The sequence below is a fragment of the Hemiscyllium ocellatum genome, chromosome 1, assembly GCF_020745735.1.
Source record: "Hemiscyllium ocellatum isolate sHemOce1 chromosome 1, sHemOce1.pat.X.cur, whole genome shotgun sequence".
Lineage (NCBI taxonomy): Eukaryota > Metazoa > Chordata > Chondrichthyes > Orectolobiformes > Hemiscylliidae > Hemiscyllium > Hemiscyllium ocellatum.
In genome coordinates, this window is record NC_083401.1 from 133,333,374 (window position 1) to 133,352,380 (window position 19,007).

At 38.8% G+C, this 19,007-nt stretch overlaps 1 protein-coding gene across 3 annotated transcripts in view; it reads left to right on the forward strand.

The window, feature by feature from the left end:
* rasgef1ba (RasGEF domain family, member 1Ba) overlaps positions 1–17,744 on the forward strand; it is a 53,723-nt gene extending 35,979 nt beyond the window's left edge. For all 3 annotated transcript variants that reach the window (XM_060832123.1, XM_060832131.1, XM_060832140.1), the window contains 4 exons: positions 8,096–8,191; positions 10,921–11,044; positions 15,353–15,425; positions 17,687–17,744. In XM_060832123.1, the coding sequence (XP_060688106.1) occupies positions 8,096–8,191; positions 10,921–11,044; positions 15,353–15,425; positions 17,687–17,711 (318 nt within the window). In that variant the 3' untranslated portion in view covers positions 17,712–17,744. The remainder of the gene's footprint in view (positions 1–8,095; positions 8,192–10,920; positions 11,045–15,352; positions 15,426–17,686) is intronic.
* Positions 17,745–19,007: the final 1,263 nt, after the last annotated feature.

Genomic DNA, 19,007 nt, shown 5'->3' on the forward strand with positions numbered 1-19,007 from the left:
CTGTAGAAATTCCTGACCAAGGCTATTCTTCTGCAACTGAGATATAAAGTGTATGAGCATAGTATTATCCTATTCATAAAATTTTAATTTGTTTTAGGCAAGGTAGTTTGAAAGGTAATATGATTATAATGGGTGGGCACTGTCTCCACAACTTTTCATTTTTACACAGTGTTGTCAACCTCACAGGCATGAGTTGAGTTACTGAATTTGTCATCCCATCCCATGTCCAAAAATACTTCATTGTGGGGAGTACAGTTATTTCTAAAGCTCTGTGCGCATTGTGGATTCTGATTAGATTAATGCTTATAATGTGAAACACTGAAGAATAATCCAGACTAGTGCATTTCCCAATTTTTCAGGCAACTTATCAGATCTTAACAGATCTCTACAGTATATGAGTTGTAGTGTTCGCACACATTTGCCATGACCTTGCTCCTCAAGGAATGGACAGGAACAATTGTTCAGTAGTTTTAGAATGAATTGCATGCATGCATACTTCCATAAACCATATTGGATCAGACATCAGTAAAGTCTTGAGATGTTTCTCTTTATCAACAACAAGAACAATTACGAGCATTTATATAGCCCAAAAGAGTAAAACCTTGCAGGATGCTTTACAGCGATGATGTCAAACAAAATTTGACACAAAGATATTAGGACAGTTGTCAAAGAGATGGGTTTTCAAAGTCTGTCCTGAAAGAGGAGAGAGATGTAGAGAGACAGAGAGTCTTATGGAAGGAATTCCTAAGCCTAGATGCCAGGAACTGAAGGCATGGACACCAATGGTGGAATGATTCAGAGGCCAATACTGGAGGTATATAAGATCTGAAAGGATCTTAGAGCAGAGAGAGATGACAGAAACAAGGAAGTGAAATGTCTTTGAGAGCTTTAGCAAGAGGAAATGAGCAGTTTACAAATCAAGGTATTGCTGGACTGGAAGACATCATTGATCAGCAAGTTCAAGATTGATGAAGGACAGGACTTGGTGTGAATTAAAAGAGCAGAGAGTTTGAACAAGTTTAAGTTTATAGAGAACACAAAATAAGAGTCTACCAAGAAAGCATTAATACAGTCAAGGTGAGAGGTAGCAGAAATATGGCTGGGGTTTCGGGAGCAAATGAACTGAGGCAAGGGAGGATATAGGCGATGGTAAAGATTGGACGTACAGGGTCTTGGTGATGCCACAGATAGGTAGTTGGAAGCTAACACTGAGTACCTATAGGACACCAAAGATGCAAATGGTCTGATTCAATTTCAATGACCACCCAACAATGACACAAGATTCCTCATGGGAGACTGGTTAGCAAGGTTAGATCTCATGGAATACACGGAGAACTAGCTATTGGATACAGAACTGGCTTGAAGGTAGAAGACAGGGTTGTGGTGGGGGGTTGCTTTTCAGACTAGAGGCCTGTGACCAGCGATGTGCCCCAAGAATCCGTGCTGGGTCCATTGTTTTTCATCATTTATATTAGTAATTTGGATGTGAACATAGGAGGTACATTTAGTACGTTTGTAGAAGACACCAATGTTGGAGGTGTAGTGGACAGTGAATAAGGCTACCTCAGAGTACAGATGGGCCAATGGGCTGAGGAGTGGCAGGTGGAGTTTAATTTAGATAACTGTAAGGTGCTGCAATTTGGAAAAGCAAATCTGAGCAGGACTTGTGCACTTAATGGTAAGGTCCTGGGGAGTGTTGCTGAACAAAGAGACCTTGGAGTGCAGGTTCATAATTCCTTGAAAGTGGAGTCGCAGGTAGATAAGATAGTGAAGAAGGCATTTGGTATGCTTTCCTTTATTGGTCAGAGTATTGAGTACAGGAGTTGGGAGGTCATGTTGCGGCTGTACAGGACATTGGTTTGGCCATCTTTGGAATATTGCATGTACTTCTAGTCTCCTTCCTATTGCTAGGATGTTGTGAACCTTGAAAGGGTTCAGAAAAGATTTACAAGGATGTTGCCAGGGTTGGAGGATTTGAGGTGTAGGGCGAGGCTGAACAGGCTAGGGCTGTTTTCTCTGGAGCGTCAGAGGCTGAGGCATGACCTTTTGGAGGTTTATAACATCATGAAGGACATGAATAGGATAAAGAGACAAGGTCTTTTCCCTGGTATGGGGTAATCCAGAACTAAAGGGCATAGGTTTAGGGTGAGAGGGAAAAGATATAAAAGGGTCCTAAGGGAAAACCTTTTCATACAGAGGGTGGTGTGTGTATGGAGTAAGCGGCCAGAGGAAGCGGTGGAGGCTGATACAATTACAGCACTTAAAAGGCATGTGGATGGGTATATGAATAGGAGGGTTTGTAGTGATATGGGCCATGTGCTGGCAAATGGGACAAGATTAGGTTAGGATATCTGGTCTACATGGACGAGTTGGACCGAAGGGTCTGTTTCCATGATGGACATCCCTATGACTCTATGACCACCCAGAGGGATAACATTGGTGGCTGGAGAATGAAAAATTGGCAGACACTAATTTCCGATATTCAGTTATAAGAAATTTACCTGGAATGGTATGTTGGATAAACTGTGGGATAAGTTGGAGATGGGGGAGGTGGAGGTTAGCAGGCATGGATGTTGTTTAGGAATGTTTAGTTGTTCTACTTGGTCAGCTTTATCAGTGCACTTCATCTTTAAACTTGCTGTTAATCATGGCTCAAGGCCTGCCCGATACATTTCATGCTGCTGTGTGGCTACTGCAGTGCATCTCATTGAGAAATTTAATCAGAAATGGGGCTGATGAAGTGGATCTGAGTGTTGTCATTGTACATGCAGAATCCTGTATTGAGCTTTCAGATTGTTTCATTGTGGTGTAGAGTGTAGATGAGAAATAGCAACGAATACTGGATAAATCCTTGGTAGATATTAGATGTAATAGTTCAGGGCTGGCATTGAAGCCATAATAAGTATTTCTCTGGCTATGGCAAGAAGCTGTGAGTACAATCCCATCCAACTGGGGTATCTATGGAAATGTACAAAACATGCTGGAAATCACAGTAGGTCAGGCAGCATATGTGGAGAGAGAGCAAACTAATATTTCAAGCCACTGTGATTTCCAGTATTTTTTGTTTTCATTACAGATTCCAACGTCTGCTGTACTTTGCTCCTAACTGTGGAGAAGTATTGGAGGAAGATGGTGTTAACCATGTGCAAGGCAACAGGAATCCAAAGGGTTTTTTACAAATATATTAAGGACAAAAGGGTAACTAGGGAGAGAATAGGGTCCCTCGAAGATCAGCAAGGCGGCCTTTGTGTGGAGCCACAGAAAATGGGGGAGATACTAAATGCATCAGTATTTACTGTGGAAAAGGATATGGAAGATATAGGCTGTAGGGAAATAGATGGTGACATCTTGCAAAATGTCCATATTACAGAGGAGGAAGTGCTGGATGTCTTGAAATGGTTAACGGTGGATAAATCCCCAGGACCTGATCAGGTGTACCCGAGAACTCTGTGGGAAGCTGTAGAAGTGATTGCTAGGCCTCTTGCTGAGATATTTGTGTCATCGATAGTCACAGATGAGGTGCTGGAAAACTAGAGGTTGGCAAACGTGGTGCCACTGTTTAAGAAGGGCGGTAAAGACAAGCCAGGGAACTATAGACCAGTGAGCCTGACCTCTGTGGTGGGCAAGTTGTTGGAGGGAATCCTGAAGGACAGGATGTACATGTATTTGGAAAGGCAAGGACTGATTCGGGATAGTCAACATGGCTTTGTGCATGGGAAATCATGTCTCACAAACTTGATTGTGCTTTTTGAAGAAGTAACAAAGAAGATTGATGAGGGCAGAACAGTAGATGTGATCTATATGGACTTCAGTAAGGCATTCGACAAGGTTCCCCATGGGAGACTGATTAAGAAGGTTAGATCTCATGGAATACAGGGAGAAGTAACCATTTGGATACAGAACTGGCTCAAAGATAGAGGACAGAGGGTGGTGGTGGAGGGTTGTTTTTCAGACTGGAGGGCTGTGACCAGTGGAGTGCCACAAGGATCAGTGCTGGGCTCTCTACTTTTTGTCATTAACATAAATGATTTGGATGCGAGCATAAGAGGTACAGTTGGTAAGTTTGTAGGTGACACCAAAATTGGAGGTGTAGTAGACAGCGAAGAGGGTTACCTCAGATGACAACAGGATCTGGACCAGATGGGCCAATGGGCTGAGAAGTGGTAGATGGAGTTTAATTCAGATAAATTCGAGGTGCTGCATTTAGGAAAGCAAATCTTAGCAGGACTTATACACTTAATGGTAAGGGAGTGTTGCTGAACAAAGAGACCTTGGAGTGCAGGTTCATAGCTCCTTGAAAGTGGAGTCGCAGGTAGATAGAATAGTGAAGAAGTGAATAAATGCTTTCCTTTATTGGTCAGAGTATTGAGTACAGGAGTTGGGAGGTCATGTTGCAGCTGTACAGGGCATTGGTTAGGCCACTGTTGGAATATTGCATGCAATTCTGGTCTCCTTCCTATTGGAAAGATGTTGTGAAACTTGAAAGGGTTCAGAAAGGACTTACAAGGATGTTGCCAGGGTTGGAGGATTTGAGCTATAGAGAGGCTGGGGCTGTTTTCACTGGAGCGTCGGAGACTGAGAGGTGACCTTATAGAGGTTTACAAAATTATGAGGGGCATGGATAAGATAAATGGACAAAATCTTTTCCCTGGAGTCGGGGAGTCCAGAACTAGAGGGCATAGGTTTAAGGTGAGAGGGGAAAGATATAAAAGAGACCTAAGGAGTAACTTTTTTCACACAGAGGGTGGTACATGTATGGAATGAGCTGCCAGAGAATGTGGTGGAAGCTGGTACAATTGCAAAATTTACGAGGCATTTGGATGGGTATATGAATAGGAAGGGTTTGGAGGGCTAAGGGGTGGATGCTGGCAGGTGGGACTAGATGCTCCGTCATTTTTGGGAGTCCACCATGGGAATACAAATTTCATCCTGTCTATGTATGCCATAATTTTAAACATTGCAATGATGTCTTCCCTCAGCCTCCTCTGCACCCTCCCCATGACAGGTCATGAAATTTGTTTTTATAGCATTGACATAGTGGGCTGAAGAACCTGTTTCTATGCTGTATCACTCTATCCAATCTCTATTCATAATTAAAGCTCTAGCCCATGCCACATCTCGTCCTCTGCACACTCTCCTGTGCTATCACATGCCTCCTAGCATGTGGATTCCAGGACTGCACACATTACTCTAGCTATGGCCTAATCAAGTTTTATATAGTTCTGGCATAACTCACTGCTGTTAAACTCAATGCCTTCACTAATAAAGATTAGTATCCCATATGCCTTCTAAACCACTTTATCTGTCACTTAATGGACCAATGGATATGGCATCAAAGACCTTCTAATGCTCAGTGCTTCTCAGGATCTAACTGCTCATCATGTATTACCTTGACTTGCTTATTCTACCAAGGGCACCACCTCACACTTATCCAGATTGAATTCCATTTGCCATGGAGCAACTTATCTGATCACCCCAACTGAATCCTCTTAGAATGTCAATTCTTGTATCATGCACAAACTCACCGATCAACTCTTCTACATTAAAGTCTAAATTGTTTATGTATAACACAAGCAGCAAGGGCCCATTGCTGATACTTGTGGGATTCCACTGTACACAGATTTTCAATCTCCAAACACCCATTGACCATTGCCTTTTCCTTCCTGTCACTCAGCCAATTCTGGATTAGTCAAATTTCCTTGGATCCCATGGGCATTTGCCATTGCTATCTGTCTTTCTTTCGGAACCTTATCGAAACCTTTGATGTCCAAGTTGACTGCATCAAATGAATTGCTATTTTCTTAGCTTTAGCTGTAATTGTTTTTTTTTCTCTTTGTTAAGTGGTTAATTAGTTCATTTCCTTCCTATATTTAGCCTGGGTTACGGTTTCCGACTTCGGACATTCCCCAGTACTCTGACCAAGTAGCTATTATTCAAAAGTGTGTCGTGGCATTAACTTTATTCAAGCAAAGAAGGGACGACATTGCAGTCAAATTTTGCTCTTATCTGTTACGATGTACATGTACAGCCAGATTGCCAAATATATAGTCAATGGATATTAATGATAGTCTCAGCCACAATCCAAGTGCTGAAGTCAGTTCATAACAAATCAGAATACTCAATGCAGATTGAGAATGGAACCTGGTCATTTTGCATCTCCTTTTTTTGCTGAGTAATCAGGATGTCAGTGAACTATTTTTAAAAAGGCAAAGATGGCAGGAAAATCCAGCTATTGGCATCAGTTGCAATCTCATAATATAAAAGCAGTTTAAGAATGTAACATGACCCAGTAGGTGAATTTACATTTCTATTTGTTTTCACTTTAATGTACCTCGTTGTTTTGAAGTCAGATCTCCCGGTTAGCAATTATAATCTCCATATCTACATAAAATAATTATTTGGTGGTTGCTATGTTTGTCAGACTTTTAAACAACATTTGGAGCATATAAAGATAAGGTAATGTGATGCAACAACTTTGAAAGCTAAAAATCAATGACCTTGAAATTACACTATTTGAATATCACCGTTCAGCCATGCAGTTCACATGAAATTACTTTTCTAACATTTCTGTGGAGGTGTTAATATGTTTAAAATAAGCAGTATGATGTCTCCGTTAACCTGACAAGTCTATTATTAGCTGCTCACTTTGTGAACTGCTGCACCTTGAGAATGTGATAAATAGACACTTTGGATGATAATAATAATCTGATTGGGCAGAGCCAGCATGGTTCGGCTAATCCAGAAATTGGCTAAGTGGCAGAAAGCAGACGGAACAGTTTTGTGAAGGAGAAATTGTTTTACAGATCTGTTCAAGTTTTGTTTTCTGGAAGTTATTAACAGAATTTAAATCTTGAATTTTCAAATGTTGTTGAATAACACCCAGGAGGTAGGTTAGCTAAACTGAAACACACAAACTAGGAGGTAATATGTTGACAAGAATTAAGGATTGGCCAATAGGCAGGAAGCAAAGAGTAAGAATAAACAAATAATGTTCTTGTGTTGGCAAGCTGTGACTGGCTGGGTACTGAAAGGTTCATACTTGGACCCTAGTTATTTGCAGTATGTACAGTGACTAGGACATGGGGACCAAATGTAATATTCCATGTTCACAGAAGACTCCAAGCTAGTTGGGAAGTTTGCTGTAAAGTAAATGCAAAGCTGGGTCAAGAAGGTTTGAACAGACTTAGTAAGTGGGCAAATACTTAGCATATGGAAAGTAATGTGGGAATATGTCAGATTACCCGATTTGTTAGGAAAAACAGATGTGCCAAATATTTCTTAAATGATAAAAGATATATCATTTTATCCTAGTTCTACAAAGGGATTGTGTGACTTTGTCAATACGTTACTGAAAGCTTATGTGCAGAAATGCGGCAGGCAATTAAAAAAGCTAATGGTATGTTAGCCTTTACTACAAGAAGGTTTGAGTATAGGAGTAACAAGACTTACTTCAGTTGTATAGAAGCTTGGTTTGACAGCACATGGAGTATTGTGTGCAGTTTTGGTCCCTTTATGGAGGCTGCCATAGAGGGAGTGATATAAAGATTAATCATACTTGCTCCCAGGAATTTGGGGAAATCAGGGCTGAATTCTTTAGAATTTTGTGGAATGAGAGATGAACTTGAAACCTATAATATACGTAAAGGGAAAGGGTAGATATAGGTAAGCCTTTTTTTTTGCCCTGGTTTGGGAAGTCTAAAACCAGAGGACACAGTTTCAAAGAAGAGGAAAGCTACTTGAGACCAAAGGTGATTTTGTTTTTACTGAGTTTTGAATCTTTGGAATTCGATATCCTAGAGAGCCAGGGAAACTCTGTCATTGAGCGTATTTAAGGCAGAGATTGACAGATTCTGAATATCAGTGTCATTATCGGATTATGAGTTGGTGTAGGAAAAGGAAGAATAATTTAGATGATTAGTCATGACAACCAGAATGGTGAAGTGGCTTCACAGGGCAGAATGGCTTATTCCTGTTTCTATGTTCCTAAAATATTCCAGTAGGTTTTATTAATATCTGTAATTGATAAGTAATAGGATGTAATGTTCAATTCAAACTTATAACTAATTTGTATTTTATGATACTTTTGTTTTGACAGATTGTTATTCCTTTCTGCAGTTTGTTAATCAAGGATATTTACTTTCTAAATGAGGGTTGTACCAATCGTTTACTAAATGGGCATGTCAATTTTGAGGTAATTCTGATATTAATTTGAGGAAATTTTGATATTATTCTGTCTGTTTTTAAAGCCCTGATTACCCCCGAAATGTAGTAAGGGACACCCCACATGAAGGTTGAGTGAAATCCAACTTTCTGAAGGAAGAACGCCTTTATTATTTGGCTGCTATCTCGCCATTAGGCACTGTGCAGATTTGCATTACTAATAGGTTGTTTTTCAGTTCATCTCTTACAGTTGTACCCGTGAACTTTTCCTCTCGTTATTCACTTCCCACGAGTGAATAAAAACATTATAAGGCTCTATTTGATCTTCATCCATTTATCATAATCATTCTGTCATGTAACTATCTCTGAGATGTCTTGTGACCATTTGCTCTCAAACTGATTTCTTGCTTTAATCCTTTGGCCAGTCCCCTTGCCTGCTTCATTTCTGATATTAGTTTGTGAATCACTTCAGTTGAGTTATTTAAGTTATTTCTGTCTTTCCAAAATCATTTCTAGCAATTCTTTAATCTGCCTTTCGCTAGATGTTTCAGCAGAATGTGTGCTGTCTCTCTTTTAACATTTTATTTTTCTAATCTCCCTGTTCTTTCAAATTTTTGCCCCTGTTGAACTCTGCCACTTGGTCATCTGCTCTCTATCTCTAACTGTTGGTCTCTTTTTTGCCCCTGCCAAATGATTTATAAACTGCATTTCATGAGTAGGAATTGACTTCTGAAAGAATGAATCTAAAGGTAGACAGTACCATCACGAATACAATCACATAAGTGATTCATGTGATTTTACCAAATTCCATTTCCTGTCTTCAGATACACACAAGAACATTAAAACAACTAACATTAAATGTATTATTGATTCTGTCAAAAGTGTGGAGGGAAACTTTGATATGAATGTTATGAATTTACACGATAACATTACTGACAGTAATTTTTACATTGTGTGTTATTTTATACAAAATGCTTTCATCCAAGACTCATAATCAACTTGGTAGGCAGTTTGCAATATGTCCTCTGCTATAGGAACATCAAGAACAAAGATGAAAGACTGGGAAGAGCAGTACAATAAAATATGTGTCTTTACAATTTCAGAGCTAGAAATTTCAGAGAATGCAAGTTGAAGTTTTATTTGCACTTATTTCACCACAACACCACCCCCTCCTCCCCGCCCCCATACATCTGCAACATGGAGTGCAGCTCCAACAACACTCAAGAAGTTTGATGCCATCCAGGACAAAGCACCCTACTCGATTGGCACCATATCCACAAGGGTCCATTCTCTCCACTACCAATGCTCAGTAGCAGCAGTATGTGTACCATCTACAAGATGGACTACAAAAGCTACTCATCATCTTGTCTTGGAAATATATTTCCAGCAGTTCACTGTTCCTGGGTCAAACTTCTGAAACTTCCTTCCCTAAGGGTATTGTGAGTCTACTTACAGCACATGGACAGCAGTGGTCCAAGCTCACTATCACCTTCTCAAGGACAACTCTTCTCCAGGGTTGAAGGGTTTGAGCTCTAGGGAGTGGCTGAACAGGCTGGGGCTGTTTTCCCTGGAGCGTCAGAGGCTGAGGGGTGACCTTATAGAGGTTTATAAAATCATGAGGGGCATGGATAGGATAAATAAACAAAGTCTCTTTCCTGGGGTGGAGGAGTCCAGCACTGGAAGGCGTAGGTTTGAGGCGAGAGGGGGAAAAAAACAAAAAGAACCCAAGGGGCAGCCTTTTCACCCGGAGGGTGGTGCGGGTATGAATGAGCTGACAGAGGATGTGGAAGAGGCTGGTACAATTACTGCATTTAAAAGGCGTTTGGATGGGTAAATGAATAGGAAGGATTTAGAGGGATAAGGGCCAAATGCTGGCAAATGGAACTAGATTAGTTTAGGATGTCTGATCGGCATGGATGAGTTGGACCGAAGTGTTTGTTTCCATGCTGTACATCTCTATGACTCTAATTAGAGATGGGCAATAAATGCTGGCCTACCAGCGACACCCACTTCCCACGAGTGAATAAAAACATTATAAGGAAAGAGGGAAAGGTACTCTGCCAAATCACTGACAATGCTGGGTTTGTAGTTATGGAGGTCGGTGAGTCCAGCCTGTGTAATGTGTCTCAAACTCATCACAGCTTCACTTGGCATCACACCGTTGTAGAATTTGAAAACGCAGCAGGTCAGAGGATTGAATCTGAATTCAACTATGTTGTACTTCTGTGGAATTCACCACCCCAGAGTGCAGTGAATGCTGGAACATTGAATATATTTAAGGAAGAGATATACAGATTTTTATTTAGTAATGGGTTACAGAGACCAGTAAGAAGAGTAGAGTGGACACTGAGACAAAATCATTCATGATTGTATTGCTTAGTGGAACAGGCTTGAGGGGCTGAATTGCCCACTATTGCTTCTAGTTCTTGGGTTGCTATGTGAACAGTGCTTCTCCAATGTCCAACTCACCCAATTATTGGCAAGAATGTTTTTTAAGCTCATAGGTGTACGTGTTGGTAAATATTGTTTTTCTGTTAACCATGCATTGTTTAAAATACTCAATTTGATGTCAATAATGTGTTACATTTCACATCCTCCTTTTTTCATTTTCTGCGCAGACCATTAGGATCTTGGTCCAAGGGCATAAAGTTTGTGAAGTATTTTATGTTTAAAACCATTAAAAAATGATTTCTCTTTAATTTCCTCTAAGATTATACTTGGACCCATTGAATAAAACAAATTTATGACTTCTCCTTTTAGAAATTCTGGGAGCTTGCAAAGCAAGTCAGTGAGTTTATGACCTGGAAACAAGTGGAATGCCCCTTCGAGCATGATCGCAAAATCCTTCAATATCTTCTCACCGCTCCTGTCTTCTCTGAAGATAGTAAGTCATTAAGAACATTTGAAAATGTATTGTGCTGTCCAGATAATCCACTGGACAGAGTTTGTTGAGGGCCAGCCTGCCAGCCAGCTGCGCAGCCAACAAGGTACCCACACGGCTTCCTTGTAGGAAGGTCTGCTGCATCCACAGTCAAGTGCTGGCCTTCTTCTCGAGTCGAGACCCCGGGGGTAGAGCTATTACAAACAGTGACTGCTTTGGTGATCTGTCCATCTATAGAACCACACCATCACACAAATTCTGGTGCCAGGAACTTGAAGAGAAACAATGTATTGGTCCTGTTCTCTATTTATTTCCGTAATCTTTCCTTTAGAGAATTTGAATATCTTCATCAGAATTGAATATAGTCAATGCAGCACTCCAGAATTATAAACAGTTTCCAATGTTTATTTACAATTACGGTTTTCAAGAGAAAACTACAAAGTATGCAACCTTGGCCTGTGGACCAGGGGCCAGTTTTTCTTTTAGAGCTCCTCTTTAGATTTTTTGAATGCTACTTTTTGATTTTCACGGAGCCATCTCTTGTGCAGGAGATGCAGTCACACAGCTACAATACATTTTGTTGGTATATGGATAATGTTTCAGTTACACAGAAACTGAATGAGACGAACACATCAAATATCATTAATAATCATCACTGCCTCAATAAACGTAAAGCCACAAAACATAAGAAAAGCATTAATTACCTAAAACCATTGTGTTTAAATTTTCACAAGACAGTAGGTATAAGTTAGCAACAATTTTTTTTCAAGTATCTGACACGCACTTAAATACACAAAGGGCAATCACTCGAAACACACTCTCAGCAGATTGCTGAAGTCACAGCTAAATAGTTGCATGTTGAGCTGTAACGCAGTCACAGTACCTGAAGTAATTCACACTCTGTGAGACACTTGGAGGTGTGATAACACATAAATACAAATCTTTATGAAATAAAACTGTTCAGTATCAACTTATCCAACTAATGCTATTCAATTACAATAGCATCTACTGTACCATAGCAATCATAGTTTCCCTTGTATTGTAGCCCTTCAATGTATGTAGCCATAGTTACTTCACATTCATTTGCAGGGAATTAATTTCCTCAATGACTTCAAATATTCCTAGTTACCTATTCCCACGGTATTCCATTGCTGTCCCCATTGCTATCACTCAGGCCTGTTAAGTGCTTCCATCTGCTTTGCAACACCCTGTCCTCTGCTTTACAGCATCTACTTCTTTTGCAGACCCACTGCATCCCTTTAGCAAGCCATTTTCAGCTGTTTTTGTTTTGCAGCCCCTCTTCCCTTCATAATCTCTCGCTCTCTGAATAAGAGTCATGTTGGATTCAAAATGTTAACTGTATCTCTCTCTTTATTGTTGTTTCCTGACCTGCTGAGTTTCTCCAGCAATTCCTTAAATGGCTTGCTCTTTGAGTAAACACAGACTGCCTGTGAGTTAGACTCGAGTAACTTTCTCAAATTATTTTATGATTTCCTTTAGTACAATAAATGTGTGGTATTCATCATACTGTAAGTGTATAAATTATGTAAATTGATCAGCCCTGATTTCCTAGACTTCTCAAGGGAGTTGTAGCAGAAATAGTACTTTTATTTATTTCCATTGTGATAAAATAAAAGACCACAAAATGACACAAATGGATTTTTAATGGGTGTAGTGTGAATTGTTCACATGTTGATTTTTGAATTTGAAAAAAAAGTCAGTTAATTTTAATTATAAGCTAATTGAAAATTCCAAACTTGAAAGCACCATTGCTCAAGTAGAAAATGTCCTGGAAATTTTATTAAAAGGCTAAGGAGTGGAGAATTGGCTTCCCTGTTGGTCACAATAAAGTTGAAGCTTTTTCTTTAGCTCATGGTTATAGCTTTCTCTTATTGAAATGCAGTTAAGTAATTTTTAGTGCAGTGCATGTCACAGGATTTTCTTGACATTAAAAAAAAGCAGTTATTCCTTGCTAAACCTGAAAAAATAATAAAGATACACCATAAGCCAAATGATGTCTCTTTCTTACAGACACACACACACACACACACACACACACACACACACACACACACAAATGTTAATCTGAGATCATCTTTGCTTACTTGTTTTGGGGGACCATCGACAGTGAAACGTTTACAGATACCTTTTTAAGTACTTGTAGGATCAAATTACTGCAGATGCTGGAATCTGTACTGGAAACAACAGATCCAGTTTGATCGCTAGCGTTTGTTGTTTTCAGTCTTTTAAGTACTTCGTGTGTCATCAAGATCCCTCTTGAGAAAGCAAGAGGTTCCTCCAGCCTGTTTCAGTTCTGCAATCAAATATCCTCTACCTCTGCCACAGAAATATCAGCTTGCTTTTATATTCTGCCTGCTTGTGTCCATGCTTAATCACGTTATGCAATTTTTAACAGCACCATGCAAAAATTCACATAATTATTCAGAATCTGACAGGAGACGAGAACTTTTTTAAGCTCCCAGGGAGGAATTTCATTGCCTTGGTGAAAGATGTTAATTTCACTCAGCTTGTCTCTTGTGAGTCACATTGGTTTTCTGAAAGCTGGTTAGCCTGTGTGGCTCGGGTGATGCCCACGGTCATTTTAAATCATCATCTTTTGATCCCTTTTTTAACCAAAATTATTGTACCTTACAGAAATACCACTCAGTGTCAGTTTTATTAACTGTGTTGCCTAGAACACCATTCAAGGCTACTACATAAGTTTGATTGAAATATAATTATGTTTTAAGTGCACAAGAACAAAGATTTAAACAAATTAGTGTTTAGATTTCAGAGAAACATCTGTCTGCATTTGCCCTTTGATAAAGTGCTGTTTTCACTATACTTGGCAAGGAGTTAGTTTAGATTGGTGGCATTACTCTATTCTTTGTGTCAGATGCTTACAATTGAAGCTACAATTTTGGAAATTGAGTACATAATCTAAGCAAACATTTCAGGCAAGCTTTGAAACATTCTGTTACATTAAAGCCACTATTTAAATGCAGGCTGCCAATGCAGAATAGAAAAAATTATTTCCTAGGATTGGTGAAAGAATAAGTCAAACTATGGATATCTATTTTCTAATCACATTTACATTTGTTTGTACTCTAACATAAGTTTGAATTCAGTTCATAAATCCTTCTTGTTAAAATCACTGTTTCAAACACAGCAAGTAAGCACAACATTTTAAACTGGTCTAGTGCACTGATATCTGTCTTTATCGTTTTCTAGCAGTTTGTTTATTACAATTGTTACTTTATTACAATTTTCAGTCTTGATCCTTGATCCATGTGAGCCTACATGTGATGTTACACACAATTGTAAGGTAGCCCAATGTTGAACAAACCACCCTAGTCATTGCAATTTGCTCACTGAAAATTGCATAAGCCTTCTAATATATTTCTAGACTTTGAATAACATAACAAACACTCTCATGAACAATTGTCTGTTATTTAGCTTAGCATAAAGATTAACAGCACATTTCACCTGATTACAGGATGCTTAATCTGCACATCCTGAATTATTAAATAATTATAACACGACATTTTGTAATGTCTTCTAATGATGCAGAATCTCATTCATTAGCTGTAAAACAAACATCAGCTTTAATTTACTCTTGACTGTGCATGCTTCCCTCTATATGGATTATAAAACAGGGAAAACTAAAATATTGCTGCAGGCTGAGGTGAGATATATCTCCTGCTGTCTTTGAAATTGAAATTTGAACAAATCAAATCAAATATATATATCTTTCCCAATTACATAAAGCTGTCAATCTTCAATGGCATTTAAAGCAAAGATTTCTGCTGAGCCTCAGCAAACAAGACTAGTGAATCAATCTCAAAGATCACCCTGTCTTTCAGTTGCAAATTGCCGTGGATATGAATCCTTTGTATGTCACACATTTCGCCTTCTAATCAAAATGAAATTAAACTTGTTTCTAAAACTTGGATGGACATGAAGACTTCCTTTTCCAGTTCATTTTTTGTGTAGTTTTCCTGAGTTGATAAAAACCACAGCAATGCGAACAGCCTGACTCCATGCCATCTATGGTTAGGTTACCTTCCAGAATGGATTGGATGTGAATTCATCCCTTAGATTCAGTGGCAGAAGAATACAGGAAAGGAGCAGAAAAATGGTATTGGAAAGAGAATCGAACATGACAAGCTGCAGATGGCACAGGCTGAAGATCCTTCTGTGCTGTAATTTCTTTGTTGTGAAGAACTGTATGAGACAAATTTAGCTTTTTATTGAAATTATAGTTAGCAACAATGTATCATTATTATTATTATTTCTGTTGTTTTTCCTCAGCACTGTACTTGGCATCGTATGATAGTGAAAGCCCTGAGAACCATGTTGAGAAGGAACGGTGGAAGTCTCTAAGGTAGACATCAAAGCTCATTAAACAGCAGTTTTAGTCTGAGGGCACTTATAAAGAAAAGCATATACTTAAATTCATATATAAATCCTAGATAATTAGTATTTTCCTTTACTTATTTTTGTTTAAGGTTCAATAGAAGTAGTATGTTTTTGATCTGTTCAAATCATGATTGTGTGCTTTTATTTCAATTCTCCATTGAAAGTTTGCCAAACCATACCAAACATTTGAGATTGAAAAATCAAAAACAAAAGGAAATCAAACATTTTTGTTTGCAAGTGGTTGTATGTGTCACTAATCCCTCTATCAGGATTGGTATGGAGCAAGCATTCCACAAAGGGCTCTGCTTATCCAGTAACATTCCCTTACCTGGGTCCTATAAAATCTGCAAGTGCAGACCTTCAATCTGGAAGCCTATAATTTCTTGTTTTATTCATTCATTGGATGTTGGCCTCACTGGATATGCTAATGTGTATTGTCCATCCCTAATTGCTTAGAGGCCAATTAAGAGTCAAGCGCATTGCTGTGGGTCTGGAGTCACATGTAGACCCAGGTAAGGGCAGTAGATTTTTCTCCCCACAGGATATTAGCAAACCAGATGGAATCTCAAAATTGACAATGGTCTCCATGAAACTAGCTTTTTAATACCAGATTTTAAAAAATACATAAAATATCATTATCTCCATGGTGAGATTCGAACCTATTCCCTCAGAACATTACCACTGCCCCAATGAGTAAATTTATGTTTATTAAAAATAGGTGAGGGAGAACGCAGACTTTAAGCTGGGTATGCAGACTTAATACACTGTACTTGACAAATTCCTCCCAAGTTTACCCAAGCAGTTTGCCAATACATTTGGATAATATATACCATTTCTTCATGACAGTAACTTTTAAAATGTAATTCAAGATTGTAATCTTACCTACATTCTAAGTATATTTTACAAATATAAATTATTGAATATTTTCAAAGTGGTAAAACATCCTAAGATGCTTCAAGGGAACACTATCAAAATAAAATTTGCCGTCAAACCATATAAAATGATTTTAGGAGGAATGATCAAAAAGGTAAATTTTAATGATTGCCATAAAGAAGTAAAGAGAGGTCAAGGCTTAGTGAGAAACAAAAACAGATGTTGTTGGAAAAGCTCAGCAGGTCTGGCAACATCTGTGAAGAGATATCAAAGTTAATGTTTTGGGTCCGGTGACCCTTCCTCAGAACTCTGATTTAATAAGGTTCAGAGAGGGAATTGCAGTATTGAGGGCTTTGGATCCTAAAAGCGTGGCCACCAAGGGGAGATCAATTAAATGTGGGGATGCATAGAATTCCTAGAGTGTGGAAGCAGGCCATTCAGCCCACATCAACTCTCTGAAGAGCATTCTACCCAGACCCACATTCCTCCATTCCCCATGGCTGATCCACCTAGCCTGCATATCCCTAGACAACCTAGCATGGCCAGTCCACCTAACCTGCACATCTTTGGACTGTGGGAGGAAACCTACACAGGTATAGTGAGAATGTACAACTCCACATAGATAGTCACCGAAGGGTGGAATTGAACCCAGACCCCTGGTACTGGTGAGGCAGCAGTGCTAACCACTGAGTCACCATGCTGCCCACTGAAGAGGTATAATCTGAGGGAGCACAGAAATATTATAAAGCCCTTTTGTGGAGCTGTTGTAGCATCCCTATCCCTGGATTGAGATGCCTGCATTCAAGTGTCACCTGCTGTAAAGGTGTGTAATAACATCTCCAAACAGGCTGATTTGAAAAAAAGAGGTACAGTTGTAGGACTGATGGAAATAGTGGAGGTGGACAGGGTAGAGTCTGTGAAGTGATTTAAAAATAAAAATGAAAATTTTCAAATCAGAGCATATCCTTCTGAAGAGCCAGTGTATGTCAGTGAGCATTGGTTTGGCAGGTGGCAGCGACTCTGAGTGAGTTACCACAGCCAGTGGAGATTTGGATGATCTCATACTCGAAGGTAGAAAGTGGGAGGCATTGTCACAGTTTATTTGACTTGCATGTCTCGAACTCACCAGAAATGTATTGTTTTAATTCTGATTATGGATAACAATTATAAGTAATCATAAATAGAAAGTAATTGATAAAGCAATTAACCCAAGGAAAGAGTTTGAGTAATCTTCTGATGTTATGATTAAAGTGCTGCTTTGCTTTATCATAAAAGTTAAGCTTCACACTGTGCTTTCAAGTTCCTATTTCACACTTTGTGCACTTAAAATGATGTATTTCGTTTTTCTTTCAGATCTACGCTTCTAACAAGGGTTTAGCTTTGATGTAAACCTCTGATGTAAATTGGCCCCAAATCGAAGATGTTTTGCAGTAGTTGCCATCTGAGGACAAGGCAGTTGGCATACAGTAGTCCAGAACTCCTATGTCAGGACAAAGGAGGCTGAATCTCAGTGAGAGCCAAAACAGACATTGGATGCCTGTATTTCATCGGCCACTGATTAGTTCAAATGTGTCATCTACATTTTTTTAAACTAGATGGAGGTCAATTCATTATGAATTGCACTTTGAGAGTGTCACCGTGATTGCACATCTCAATATTTGCTCTGAGGTTGTGGACTAAACATCAGGGTGTTCAGTTGGTTATTCTCTGCTGTTTCAGACAGAAACTCAAAAATTGGTGCTGGTCTCGACATAGTCTACAGATTACTGGAATTAAAACTGAACAGTGAGATGGCTGCTGGTTAGCCTACTCAGTTTTATGGGAAGAAACTGTTAATTTAATGATGTTTATGACGATGGTCACAGAAATGTAGTACAGGAATGCAGTAGGTATATGTAATATGAGAAATATAGTTACATCCATGACCAAATTGATCCTGTAGAATACTTTATAAACATTCCACATGGGTATGTGATTCACACCTGGGTACATTTTAACACATTGATGTAGATTAACTCAAAAGAATAGAAATCCCCAAATGTATTATTTTGGCATATATAAGAGTTAAAGAGCATTTTAGTTGCTTTTAGAAGGTGTTTGTAATTTTCACAACTTACATTAAAATAGTGATGTGAAAGCAATAGTGTACCCTATCAGCAGAAGCAACACAGGGACATGTTCTGTAGGAAGACTTGTAGATTCATTAATGAATTTGTAGTTGGTTAATTATCCTATGAAATGCACTGTTTAGATAGTCATATCAGCATTAGGATTGTGCAATACCTTGTTTTTTAGAATTCTTTGACTTGCTTTCAGTAGGTGCAAGCACTTAGAGATATTAATTCCATATGTCATGACAGACATCATGGGACTATAAAAATAATGAATGTGATTCAGCAAAATATAATTGCCAGTGGATTCACTAACAGAGCTGACAAGATAATGTACATGTCTTTATAAACTACTTGAACAAAGGTGAAATTTTGCAGGCGTTTTGTCCTGCTATTTGTCTTCTTGTGTTTCTTTTTTAAAATCACAGTTTGTGGTTAATTTATCTGTGTATGTAATTTATACTTTTATGTGTATATCATAATGTATTTAAATGTTAAGATTGCTCAAAAGTCGACTTTTTAAAATTTTATGTGGCTGAAATGGAGCTTTTGTATATAATGAA